General features: G+C 36.9%; 1 protein-coding gene across 1 annotated transcript in view; it reads right to left on the bottom strand.

Annotated features, from left to right (window-relative positions):
- Nucleotides 1-14,360, bottom strand: part of ERO1A (endoplasmic reticulum oxidoreductase 1 alpha) — a 47,902-nt gene that overhangs the window by 12,854 nt on the left and 20,688 nt on the right. Inside the window, exons 5-10 of the mRNA XM_044229544.1 lie at nucleotides 13,642-13,718; nucleotides 13,468-13,541; nucleotides 8,563-8,683; nucleotides 6,089-6,135; nucleotides 3,671-3,682; nucleotides 96-122 (exon numbers count right to left, since the gene is read on the bottom strand). Coding sequence (XP_044085479.1) covers nucleotides 96-122; nucleotides 3,671-3,682; nucleotides 6,089-6,135; nucleotides 8,563-8,683; nucleotides 13,468-13,541; nucleotides 13,642-13,718 — 358 coding nt within the window. The remainder of the gene's footprint in view (nucleotides 1-95; nucleotides 123-3,670; nucleotides 3,683-6,088; nucleotides 6,136-8,562; nucleotides 8,684-13,467; nucleotides 13,542-13,641; nucleotides 13,719-14,360) is intronic.

The raw sequence follows: 14,360 nt of genomic DNA, 5'->3' as shown, positions 1-14,360 counted from the left end.
ATGTGGAACTCATACCATTTTAAAACTAATTTCATATGTCTTTAAAGATGAAAAAAATGTTTAACATTAAAATTTGTTTAAAAGTTTCCAATTACCTTCTAGCCAACTGTAAAAAGTGTTCTCTGAAATTAAAAGAAAAAGAAGTCACAAAGTTGTAAAAATGCCAAAGTGTAGTTGTTCAATATATAACAGCATTTGTGCCAAATGGTGATTTAAAAATGAACGAAAGTTCCAAATTTTATTTGCTATTTATCCAAAGGAAGGAGAGAAGTTCTTGGTGTGGATTCAATTTAGTACCATTCTCTTGGTCCGTCTCTAGAAGGCTTCAGCATTGCCTTAGGTAGCCCTAAGGCTACCTTAGGTAGCCCTAAATCTCGTAATTTTCCAGATAAAATGTTTCATAGGATGTCAGAACACACAATTTAAATAATAAATCAATGCAAGGAAAACTACTTAGCCTTGAAAACACATGATGCTATGAAAATTAAGAACTCATTGTATGCTTTTCTAAATTTTTTTTAAAATTATTTATTATTTATTTATTCATTTGACAGAGAGAGCACACACAAGCAGGGGGAGTGGTAAAATAGCAGGCAGAGGGAGAGGGAGAGGCAGGCTTCCCATCAAGCAGAGAGCCTGACATGGGGCTCAACCCCAAGACCTCGAGATCACAACCTGAGCCAAAGTCAACTGCTTAACTGACTGAGCCAGCCAGGTGCCCCAAAAGGATAATATTCTACATAAAAAAACTCATAAGCTGAATAAAAATGCTAAAGTGCCCAGTTAAAGTGGGCAAATAATAGAGAATTCACAAAGGAAAAGCCACAAATTGTAAGAATATAAAAATTACTCCCCCTCACTAGTAATAAAAAATGCAAATTACAACCATAGAGATAGCACTTTTACCAGTAAAAATAAAAATATGACAATACTTAATGCTGACAAGGGTCAGGTAAAATGAGCGGCACACTGACTGGAAAGATTACAAAGTCACACATTCTCTCAGTGACAAAATGGAGTCAGGAGCCTAAAATGTCCATAACCTTTGATCCAGTAAACCCATTTCTAGAAGTCTAGACTGTTCCAGATAAAATTCACGTGTTGAAGATCTAAGCCCTCAGGGGATGGTATTTGGAGGTGGGGCCTTTGGAGGTGATTAGGTTTAGATGAGGTCAGGAGGGTAGGGTCCCCATGATGGGATTAGTGTCTTCATAGGCCTGTGAAAGGACCAGAGCTCTTTCTCCGCCACTGAGGACACCGTGAAAGGCTGGCTATCTGCAAGCCAGGAAGAGAGCCCTTAGGAAGAATCAAATCTGCTGGCTAGTGCTTTGATTTACGCTTCCCAGCCTCCAGAACGGTGAGAAAATAAAGTCATTTAAGCCACCCAGTCTATGGTATTTTGTTAGACAGGCCTGACCCAAACATAGGCTAAGGAAGCACGCAGACATGGGGATAACAATATACACAACTACAAATATATCTAGTATAAACATACATGCATGTAAATAATCGTAATTATTAAAATGCTGGGATGTTTGAGTGGCTGTTGGTTAAGCATCTGCCTGCGGCTCAGATCATGATCCTAGAGTCTTGGGATTGAGTCCCACTACACGGGTGCTTTTCCCTCTGCCTGCACACACACTCTCTCTGACAAATAAGTAAATAAGATATTTAAAAAAAAAATTATCACAATGTTAACGGAGAAGCACTATGAGATAGTGACTGAGAACACAGACCTTGGAGCCAAACTGACTAATTTCAATTCCAACTGTGCTACTTATAATAAGTCATACATGATTTAGCTGAGTTGCTAAACCTCTTTGGCCCTCATTTTCCTTGTCTACAAAATGAAATAAAAGTAATACCTCCTGAGAATGTTGGAAGGATTAAATGAAATCATACTTGTAAACTGCTTGGAAGAGTACTGGCGTGTAGTCTTAGCCATTACCGTTATCAATTATCTTGGTGTTGTGGGATTCCAAGTGATTTGTCTCCTTATTAAAACCTTCAAAGTTGGGGCACCTGGTTGGTGGTTGGTCAAGCCTTTGACCCTTGGTCTCATCGCAGATCTGATCTCGGAGTCATGAGACTGAACAGTGTCAGGCCCCACATTCAGTGGGGAATCTCCTCGTTAAGACACTTTCTCCCTATCCTTCTCCCTTTCTCCAGGCACGCACAAACTCTCTCTCTCCAATAAATAAATAAATCTTAGAAAAACAAAAGCAAAAACAAAAGAACAACCTTCAGAGTTTTTTCTTGTTTTTTTCAAGTGTGGGACCATGAATCAGGGGAAAAAGGAGTGTAGTCACCTGGTATGTTAGCGGTCAGGGATAACGCTTTCAAATTTGACCAAAATGAAAAATTATAAATATACTCATAAACAAGATGATTTCTCTAAAGATAGACTCCACAAGTTAACAACTGTTTCTCTGACAATAAGAGACAGGATGAGATCTTTATAAATAGTATTGAAAAACTGAAACAATATCCTCTAACATAGCTAGGAATACCCAAGATAGAATAAAATCTCTCAAAACTAAAAATTGTAAGGAAGCGGGGGGGGGAACCTTTGAAAATTACAGGATCATTAGTAATAGTAATAAAATATAAGGAATCTTTGGAAGAATAATCTTCTACTAAAGAATTTCTGTTCCAACTAGTATAGTTCTGATCCAGTATTTTACTAAGCTGTTATTTTTCTATAATATAAAGTATAATTTTAAGAAATCCAATATTATCAGACATTGGTATTCTGTTATTTAGACAGAACAGAAAAGCAATTTGTTTTTTTAAAGATTTTATTTATTTGACAGACAGAGATCACAAGAAGGCAGAGAGGCAGGCAGAGAGAGGAGGAAGCAGGCTCCCTGCTGAGCAGAGAGCCTGATGTGGGGGCTCGATCCCGGGTCCTGGGAGCCAAAGACAGAGACTTTAATCCACTGAGCCACCCAGGCATCCCACAAAAGCAATTTGTAAACTAATGTTCAAGAAGAAACTAATGTTCCTCTCCAAAGAGGAAAGGGATACTTCACATTTTAGCAATTTCATCTGGCTGGACTAAAGCTAAGTACTGCTTTGTCTTTTCCTATGGTTAAACACATGGCCTTAAGAATAAGAAAAATCATTTCAGGGCACCCGGGTGACTCAGTCAGTGGAGCCTCTGCCTTCAGCTCAGGTCATGATTTCAGGGTCCTGGGATCATGTCGGGCTCAGCGGGGAGCTGCTTCTCCCCTCCTCCCCCACTGTGCTTGCTCTCGCTCTCTCTGTCTCTCAAGTAAATAAATAAAGAAAAATCTTTTTAAAAAATCATTTCAATTTCACTCAGAAAGCAAAAAGATTCTCACAAAGACAAAGTAAACCTAAGATACGTTAAAAATTTTAGCATTACAACTCAGAGTTGGTAATAACTACCTCCAAGAGCAAACACAGGACTTGGAAGCCACAGAGCAACACTGTGACGATGCTTAAAGTTTCCTGTAAGGACCCAGCAGATCCTTGAGATCTGCTCCAGAAGTAAATGCCTGATCCCAGGCGCAGTCATCTTCCTGTGCTTTTACCTCCTGAATTTTAGATAAACAGGACTTCTTAGAAATAGGAAGAACAGTCTCCCAAATAAACATCTGAATGTATCAGCAAATTCATATATATATGATAAAGAAATTATACTTACCTTCACTTTTCCCTGAAAAACAAAACAAAAGGTTAATTATTATAAAGTCCTTCCAGATGTCACTTTAAAATGCTATACTTCCATAAAAAATAAGACTTTGAATAACGGTTAGTTTTAGTCCATCAGTTCACCCACATAAGCAAAATCTGAGGCAATCGCTCGTGACACAACCCTATCTAGTGGCAAATAGGAACTATGCCTGATTCGCTTCAAGGGCATCATCTCCAAGAGCCTGGGTAAGGAGTGGCTTCAGCTCATACAGGATTTAATGCAGGCTGAAGGGAGAGAAAATTCTAATCTATCATCTGAGAGCACTCTCAAATACCTTAAGGACTTAACAGTTATTTGGTTGGCAGAGCTTTTTTTCACATTTATTTATTCTAAATCTGTAACATGGTTTCTGCTAAAAAATTGTATTCTTGCTTTGAAACCTCTAGACTGACACTGTAAAATTTTACCTAATTCAGGAGTATTTTGAAAGACTATTTGTGAAGATTTAAATTATGCACAGTTCAACAGTTTGTAAGCAGCTGCTCATTTACTCTTAGAAAAACTGTCTTCATTTTGCCCATGCTTATTTAATGCCATCATTGTTTGATTATTAAAATAACATATGCTCACTGCAAATACATGTTTAAAAAAAAAAAAAGAAGACAGACGAAATAAAAAATGTCATCTGAACTCCCTCTGCCCTAGATAAATACCATTTATGCTTTGGTAAATGTCCTTTTTCTTCGCATATAGACATTTAGATATTATATTAAGTATGTTTTTACAAAAATATACATACTATTTGATGCCTGTTTCTCTTCTTCAATGTGCTATTGGTCATTACTGACCTAAATGAATACAAATTTTCAGCAACATTTCTAGTGGTGTATTTTACTCCATGAACATACTATGAATCATTTAACCAGTTCCTTAATGATAAATACTTAAATTGTTCCCATTTATCTTCATGATAAGTAAGGGTAGTTAATTAATCAGATCATAATGTGAGTTCATACTAAGGATCACCCCTTACCTAGGAATTCGCACTCATCTGATATTAAATCAATAGCTTCCAAAGGGTTACCATATGTGACTCAGATAAACCCAAACTCTTCTTTAAAGATGTTCTTTCATTTCTAATCTAAGAAAGCCTAGGCTGCCAACATTTAGGGAATGATGCAATCTCATTTCTTTCCAGGAGGAAATTTATGTTTATTGACTATATGAGATCAGCAGCTTTTCAAATAAATTTTAAAAATGAAAAACTCACACATTTGCTAAAAGCACACCAAAGATTTCATCAGTAAGCACATATTATGAGAACAGGGATATATATTTCCTAAGCAAAAAGTCTAAAATCATAGCACTGAAATGGTTTATTCAACAAACCATTCTGCCTATTACAGACTGAGCAGGGTTTCTGAGTTGCAATTTCACACCCCCTCTGCCTCTGCACCGCGCCTACTGCACAGTAAATGGAGGATAATCATTTGCTGAAGGAACAGTGATCTTCCCAACTGCAGACAAGACCATTAAACGAGGAGAGCAGTTTTCATCAATCACTCACTTAACAAACAACTCCATCTGTTATGTGTCAGGCTCTCTATTAAGAGATGAAACCAATAAATACTCCCGAAATACCCAGAGTGCTAGGGTAGATCAATAGATGCATAATAGTAAAATAATGCCAGTGGAAAGGTGGTCAGAGATACAAAACATGATGTAAGATCACTTTATGAGGAGAGAGGGTTACTTCCAGTTAGGAGAGTCAGGGAAGATAGAAAAGGCAGCATTTGGGCAAGACTTTAAATGAAAAATTTTTTTTTTTTTTTAAAGATTTTATTTGTTTATTTAACAGACAGATCACAAGTAGACAGAGAGGCAGGCAGAGAGAGGGAGAGGGAAGCAGGCTCCGTGCTGAGCAGAGAGCCCAATGTGGGTCTCGATCCCAGGACCCTGGGATCATGACCTGAGCCGAAGGCAACGGCTTAACCCACTGAGCCACCCAGGCGCCCTTAAATGAAAAATCTTAATGAAATATAAAGACCTGTGATTTTGAAATCAGACTCCCAATATGTATAATCATTTCACGGTTTTGGTTTTTTTGGATAGTCATTTAACTAGAAAATGAATAAAAATAGTAACTAAACACACACATTACATAAAAATGCACAGAAGAATAAACATTTAACCTACTCTCCACCCTATGATAATCTAATACCATGAACTTCATTACACAAATACTCCTTACTGAGGTATAAATATTTTAAACACCAACTTGTCTATAAGGGTGAGGCATAACTTCTATGGAAACAGGAATATATGACCTCAAATGCTCTTGCCAAAACCCTTATCTGGCCTTCCTCTTCCTTCTAACCAAAGTTCACTGGCTGATAAATAATATAACAGTGCAAATAAATAACTCACCTTGACCAGAAGCCAAAGGATTTAAAGGTCTTTTAATCGTCTGTGGCCTAGAAACAAAAGAATTAAACTGTAAAATATAATTATGTTACCTATCTTGTTATAATTATCTAAGTAAAAGTGAAATTATCTCAGAGAGCTGCTTAATGACTACATCCAAAATCAAACTGTTTTATTGAGCTTATAAAACATTTAGTGTTCTCAAATTGCTTTAAGGGAGGGTGGTGGTTATTTGTCTTAGCAATAGTTTCTGATCTTTTCCCATTGTAGCAGCCAGAAAGCCATTTCTTAATCACTTCCTCAAACAAAGGAAGACAATATCGAGTCAAGCTCTTCTCCTAGAGTCACTAATATTTTTAAATGTTATATATACATATATGCATGTACACATATGTGTGTTTGCATGTGGCACAAAGTGCACTCCTGACTGAAAGACAAACAAGAAATATAAACACCCAAATGAAGCACGAAAATAAAAAGGGAAAAAACACACTGGATAGATTATTTTCCACTTCATAAATCTTAGGTATGTCAACTGATCCTGTGGCCACCAAGTTAGGATTTCAGTAAAAGGCATTTTTTTAATATGAAAAAAGGAGTTAAAATGTCACTAAAGTAAAAAAAAAAAAAAAAAATTTTTTTTAATGTCACTGAAGTACCTTTAAATCTCAAACTAAATATTCATTAGTAACATTACTAAAGTGTAGGGATTGCTTTGTCTGCAATTTAAATTTTACGAACTTGCACAACTTGAGACACTTTGAGAACAGAACATGTAAGCTGTATTTTACCATACTCAGTTTTGTGCCTCATATATTGTTTATATTTTAGAAATATTTATACTGGGAATCATGATATAAATTAGTTAAGAAATAACTATAATACAAATGTAAAATTTAACAAATGCTTCAGTTGAGTCTCTTTTAGTTCACATTAAAAAAAAAAAAAACAGACCCTTTCGGGGCGCCTGGCAGGCTCAGTCAGTAGAGCATACAACTCTTTATCTTGGGGTTGTAAGTTAGAGCCCCAAGTTGGGTCTAGAGATTACTTAAACATAAAATCTAAAGCAAAGCAAAAGGAAACAAAAACCTTAAAGTAAGTCAATTAAGGGGCGCCTGGGTGGCTCAGCTGTTAAGCGCCTGCTCTCGGCTCAGGTCATGATCCCAGGGTCCTGGTATTCAGCCCCGTGTCTGGCTTCCTGCTCAGCGGGGAGACTGCTTCTCCCTCTCCCACTCCCCGTTTGTGTTCTCTCTCTAGCTGTCTCTCTCTCTCTCTCTGTCAAATAAGTAAATAAAATCTTAAAAAAAAAAAAAAAAAGTAAGCCAATTAAGTCAAACATTCTTAATAATAAACCAGGGAATTTAAATGAAACACATGGCAGAAATGAGTAAATAATGAAAATTATCCACTTTAAAACTGGAGAAGTTCTTCAAGTCAAAAAAAAGAAACTGGCATTTTTCTGGTATAAGCATAACTGCTTATCCCTTATATTTGACTTACGCAAAGTGAAATGTATTACTACCGTATCTATGAACTCCATTTTCCCAGAACTCCCCCCATCTCTGAGACAGTATAATGCAAATGCACATACAAATTCCTTCCAAAAACCAATAAGCACATTGTATAGAGGCCAGAGGCTTCCAAGAGGCATGTAAACTTGAAGCATGTCCCAGTCACACAGTGATCAAATTGACGATTTCCATGGTAGCAATAAAAAATACAAAGTGGGTTCTTCCACTTACTAGACTTTTGACACTGGAAAAATCACTTAACCCTTCCAAATCTCAAGTTTCTCCACCTGTAAACAGTGACAACTACAACAGTGACAAGGGCTATTGCAGGGACTAAAAGAGAAAATGTACATACCACTTACTGTACATACTTACTGTACATACTTAGCACAGGTCTGGCACACAGTGAGTGTTCAAGTGTTACCTATTGTAATTATTCTCTGAAATTAACCTAACTTAAACCTGAAAGCAGGTAAAATAACTGGAGCCTCAGAAAGATGAATACAGAGCACCAAAAAAAGATTTAGGGGTCACTTATTCTCTACTACTAAGTTTAGGATCCTGGGAAATGAAGTAAACCTGGCTGGCTCCCGGTTATTTCATCTGTAAAAGAGATTATATAATCCACTGAAGGAACATCTGTGAAATGTCTACAAGACTCCCATCAAAGTCCTATACTAGTCACTGTCTTTTATTTTTTTCTATGTCTTTTACTTTATTTTTTAAATAATTTTTAATTTATTTTTCTACGTCTGTGTCTTTTGAAGAAGAAAAAAATATTTGTTGAAACTCATGTCCACGTGTTTTCCCAGAGAACTGGATTAATGAGTAACATGTTTCTATGTCCAAATACATCCTTTAACAAAGTCAATGTGATTTGCAACTTAGAGTCATTATGATTTGTTGATTTGTTGATATATAAATAAAAATCACTCTGTGGATTTTCTAAATGAAAATGACACATACTTAAAACAGTTTTCTTCATAGATGACATTCCAAATCTTCCAAGCATCTGGTCCCTTGTAACCCGTGTAGCGCTCGGGATTAAGGAGCAAATCTACATATTCAGCATCAGGAGACTGTATGTCTGTAAAATGAAATGTTTCATTCAATCTTTTTCTTCACTTACTTAAAAAACTAGTATAACAGACTATATCCCACTGATTCTAAGGCACCACAAATGTAACAAGTGCATCCAGACTTTAAATACAATCTTTTACAAGAAAGATGAGAGAAGGGGCGCCTCGGTGGCTCAGTGGATTAAAGCCTCTGCCTTCGGCTCAGGTCATGATCCCAGAGTCCTGGGATCCATCCAGCCCTGCCTCGGGCTCTCCGCTCAACAGAGTCTGCTTCCGCCCCCACCCTCCCCGCCGGCCTCTCTGCAGACTTGTGATCTGTCAAATAAATAAATGAAATCTTTAAAAAAAAAGAAAGAAAGAAAGAAAGATGAGAGAAGAGGATGGCACAGCCACATTAAATGTACTCACTGGTTGTAAAAGCATCCTGCTTTTAAAAATGGTAAATAGGAATGTGTGAATTTTAGAATCAAAGAAACACAGTGATTTGATTCTCATAAGCTGTCCAGATGAAAAATATACTATGCATTTCCCTTTCCCTCCACCTTAACCGCAAGCAGCTCATCAGCAACCGGGGTAGATGAAGATGTATTACTACCACACGCTGTTTGTTACCAAAAACTTCCTTCTTACAAGACCACCGTCAAGATCCACCACAAAGCTGTCCCAAAGGTACAATCCTAAACATGCAAAAACTTATAAGCAGGAATATACTTGCATCAGCATTATTTATAGAAGGGAAAATATGAAGCAACCTAAATGTCCAACAGACCAGCACATGGGGCTCTGGGAGCAGACTGCCTGGGTGAGAATCCAGGCCCTACGTCTTACTCCATGTGGAACCTGGGGCAAATTACATGTGTTCTCAATGCATTGGTGCCATCATTTATAAAGTGGAACTAATACTCAGCGTTACCATGAGACTTAGGTAAATTTATATGTGTAGAGTGCTTGGAACCATGGTAAGAGTTCAATACATATTAGCTAGTGGTATTATGACATATCTTACATTTTATAATCAACAAAACTCTTAAGTACAAAGGCTGTCTAATAAAATGAAAAGATAAGTATTCTAGGGCGCCTGGGTGGCTCAGTGGGTTAAGCCGCTGCCTTTGGCTCAGGTCATGATCTCAGGGTCCTGGGATCGAGTCCCGCATCGGGCTCTCTGCTCTGCAGGGAGCCTGCTTCCTCCTCTCTCTCTCTCTGCCTGCCTCTCTGCCTACTTGTAATCTCTCTCTGTCAAATAAATAAATAAAATCTTTAAAAAAAAAAAAAAAAAGATAAGTATTCTAGAAAAGTCCATTACAGATACCAATGAAAACCATACAAAAATTGGTGAGATGTTGGTTAGTCATATGGCCCATAAATTTGTATAATGTATTTTATCTTTGAAAAAAAAAAAAAGGCCCCTTGTTTTCCAGTAGCTTCGGGAAATTATTTAATATACAGTAATATCTTACTCATTTGTAAAGCTTAACAACATGAACCAACAAAAAATGAAGTGGGTGGGGCACCCAGATGGCTCAGTGGGTTAAGCCTCTGCCTTCGGCTCAGGTCACGATCTCAGGGTTCTGGGATGGAGCCCCGCATCATCGGCGGGGAGCCTGCTTCTCCGCTCTCTGTGCCTGCCTCTCTGCCTACTTGTGATCACTCTCTGTCAAATAAATAAATAAAATCTTTATTAAAAAAATGAAGTAGGCAAAAATGGCCTCAAAGCAACTAAAGCAGATGACAAAAATCTGAGCACACAGGTGCTTTTAAGAAAGTCCATTAGGCTCTCAAAAGTACCTACTTCTTATTAAAAACACAATGACAAAAACAAAAATAAAACTAAGCATGGTTATTTTTATCCCAATTGACAATACACTAGAGACATAAATTAGGGGAAATTTGGCTTCTAGAAGTAGCACAGTGATAGCATCTAGAAATAACTGAGTCCATGCAGAAGTGGCAATTAAAGTAACTAGAGAAAGTAGAAACAAAACTTAAAAACAGGGGCACTTGGCTAGTTCAGTCAGTAAAGCATGTGACTCTTGATCTTCAGGTTGTTAATTTAAGCCCCAAGTTGGGTATAGAGATTACTTAAAAAACAAAACAAAAACAAAAACAAACAAACAAACAAAAAAAAAGTAGAACAAACTTGTATGGGATCCTCTGGTTCAGGAACAAATATTTCTGTTAACTCAACTCAAGTATCGCCACCGTATAGCAAATTATAATAAATTCATAAAAAATAGCCCTCACTTTTAAAAAAATATAAATAATGCTCAGCACCTAGTATTTTAAGACAGAAAACAAGTTACCAAGAAATAATTAAATTTTTAATATTCTGCCTAATTAGATATCAGTATTAGTTGACTCATAATTTTACTTATAACAAATACTTCATCTTGAATCAACTTTTTAATAAAAAATAATTGTACTGGGGCACCTGGCTGGCTCAGTTAGTCAAGCAGCTGCCTTTGGCTCCGGTCATGATTCCAGACTGGGATGGAGCCTCACATCAGGCTCCCTGCTCAATGAGGAGTCTGCTTCTCCCTTTCCCTCGGCCCCTTCTCACCACCCGTGCTCTCTCTCTCACTTGCTCTAAGTAAATAAATAAAAAGTTTTAAAAAATTGTTACTATAGTCGTATTTCGCCATATATCCTCTTTTTAAATATTCACCTTAACAGAAGAAACAAATATGAATGGACAAGTGATTCATGGAACAGATTCTCAGTACTTGCTGCACAAATCTAAGCAGGTAGTCTCAAAAGTACACTTTGGTAAATGAAGTTAAAGTATTACTGTTCTTTCTCTAACACTGCAGGTCTGAAAAAAATGTGCTGCATGTTAAGAGTTTAATTTTATCTCATAGTAATATTCAGGCCAAAGAATCTTTGTGGAAAAGAGACTGTAAAGTTAAAGGGCTGGGAGAGCATTTCTTTTTTAAAGATTTTATTTATTTAACAGACAGAGAGAGAGAGAGTGAGAGAGGGAACACAAGCAAGGGGAGTGGGAGAGGGAGAAGCAGGCTTCCTACTACGCAGGGAGCAGGATGCGGGGCTCGATCCTAGGACCCTGGGATCATGACCTCAGCCAAAGGCAGACGCTTAAGGACTGAGCCACCCAGGCGCCTCTTGGCGCATTTTATCCCCCTTCTTCGCTAGTCTAAAACTTGGTGTAAGTCCAAAACTCCCTAGCCAACATCCCTGGGGCCTATGTTTTGGGAATTCAGAACTTTTCAGATTTTAGAAAGGTATTAGAGGGTATGTTACATATACTGAATAATTATTCCAGGAGGGACTGGGGCAGCAACTTTTAAACAAAAACAAAAATAGTCCTTTAGTGAAACGTGTGAATATTCATACTAAAATGAGTCTGTGCTAAACTCAGGGGGGAAATATTCATTTTTCAGAGTTTTCAGATTTTGGAATTAGGAATAGAGGATTATAAATATTATTTGCCAAGGCATAATCCTGTTATGTTAAGGAAAACATGTGTTTCTCTTTTTTTTCCCAAAATGAAACCACAAAGTTAAAAATAAGTACTTTCTCTCTGTCTTCCTCTTTTTGGAGAATTGCAGGATCTGTCTCTCACTTGTAATTAAAATTATCTGTATCATTCTTTTTGCTAATTTTTTTTTAAGATCATTAATCTGCATCAGAAGAGCCATGAAGGATACCAAAACTCAGGTGGATTTGATTTGTTTAGCCAACTAAAAGGCTAACAATTCAACTTGGGAAAAAGGAAGAATAGGAGAATCCATAAATCTGATTAAAGGGTTCTAATGCATCCTAGGGCTCCTGGATTTGAACAGTCCCAGAACTCTGGTTCAGCTTCCCATTGTCTCAGACGTAACTCATGGTTCATTCTTCTCTTTTCCAAAAGTAACACACACCATCATTAAGGAAAATATGTAATAACCCAAGGCCAATACAACAGAAGCAAAGTTTTGCAATCTCAATCTATTTTGCAAAATGCCTGCGTATATTACAAAATCATATATATATATAATATGTAAGTAACACACACACACATATATATCTGAGATACACAAAACAGTAATACTCAAACTCAGGAGGTAAATTTTTTCCAGAAACTGGCAGTTTGTTTTCCTTTAACTGCAGTAAAATGTATGTAACGTAAAACTTACCATATTAACAATGTTTACAAGTAGAATCCAGTGACATTAATTATATTCACAACATTGTGCAACTGTCACCACTAACTGTTTCCAAACTTCTCTAGGACCTCAAACAGAAACTCGAACCATTAAATAATAACGCCCCATTCTCCCCTTCTCCTAACCTCTGGTTACTCTGTCTCTATCACCTTACTTATTCTAGATATTTTATGTAAATGGAATCATACAATAGCTGCTCTTTTGTGTCTGGCTTATTTCATTTAGCATAGTATTTTCAAGGTTTATCCATATTGCAGCACATATCAAAACTTTGTTTATGGCTAAATAAACAAAATTAGTTTATTTTCTAAATAAATAAACATTGTGTGTATTTATTATACTCTGCTTTTCTATTCATTTGTTGATGGATATTTGGGTCACTTCTACCTTTTGGCCATTGTGAAAAATGCTGCCACAAATACAGGCATACAAGTATGTGTTACCCTGTCTTCAGGTTTTTTTTTTTGGTACATATTTAGGAGCTGAATTGTTAGGTCATACAGTAATTGCCTTTAGCTTTTTGATGAACTGCCTAACTTTAGAAACTGAGTTCTAAAAGCCATTTTAAACAACAAATTTAAAATTAAACCCAATTTTAAACAAAATGCACACTATGAAAACTGTTATACCATCAGCTTCACAGAAGTTGTCTGAGGAATCATCATGCTTGGTCCACTGAAGAACAGCCTTCTGTGTTTCCTCACTTCAAATAAAGAAAACAGGTACTGTTACACTTTTCTTAAAGTTACCATTTCACGAGGAAAAAAAAAAAAACTACCGCAAAAAAAGAAAAAAAATCAAACCTCAGAGATTCATCCACCGCTCCAAGTCGTTCAGCTTGTTCACATTCTTCAATGAGGTTATTGGCTACCTCAGAATACTAAAAGGAAAAGGAGAATAAACAGATGACCACTTATTGCATTTTAAAAGAATATCAAAATTATCTGAAGTTCTTTCATACCTAGCACAATTTCCTTGGCTTCAAAATTTTAAAAAAAATTAAGCCCTCACATCTCCCCTGAAGCTTAAAAAACAAACCAACATAAAAGGCTTTGCCCCTTGTTTTTGTCAGTGAACACATTTACTATATGGTCACAAAACAGAGAATGTAGTTCTGATAACTCATTACCAAGCTGTTCGCTAAGAAAATCTCTAAGGTTTTAGGAACATTAGGCAAGGGATCATGAGGTAATGTCCCACTTTTTTTTTTCTTTTTTCCTTAAAGTAGGCTCCATGCCCAGTGTGGAGCCCAACACAGCTCTGAACTCATGATCCTGAGATCAAGGCCTGAGCTGAGATCAAGAGTCTGACACTTAACTGACTGAGCCATCCAGGCACCCTGGTGTTCCACTTTTTCAATGGCCTAATTGTAAGCATCAGTTTTTTCTTCCATAGATAAGTGGTTGGACCAGATGATGTGTGTCTAGGTCAATCTCGTCTCCAAATGCCATGATTCTAAATATGCCCTGGGGCACACCAAGTCTTACAAAAAGTATTCTGACATCTTTAGGTGCTTAAAATA

Source organism: Neovison vison, chromosome 13 (genome assembly GCF_020171115.1).
Source record: "Neovison vison isolate M4711 chromosome 13, ASM_NN_V1, whole genome shotgun sequence".
In the NCBI taxonomy this organism is placed as follows: domain Eukaryota; kingdom Metazoa; phylum Chordata; class Mammalia; order Carnivora; family Mustelidae; genus Neogale; species Neogale vison.
The sequence above is the reverse complement of the archived record's forward strand: the minus strand, read 5'-3'. Positions and strand labels throughout refer to the sequence as shown.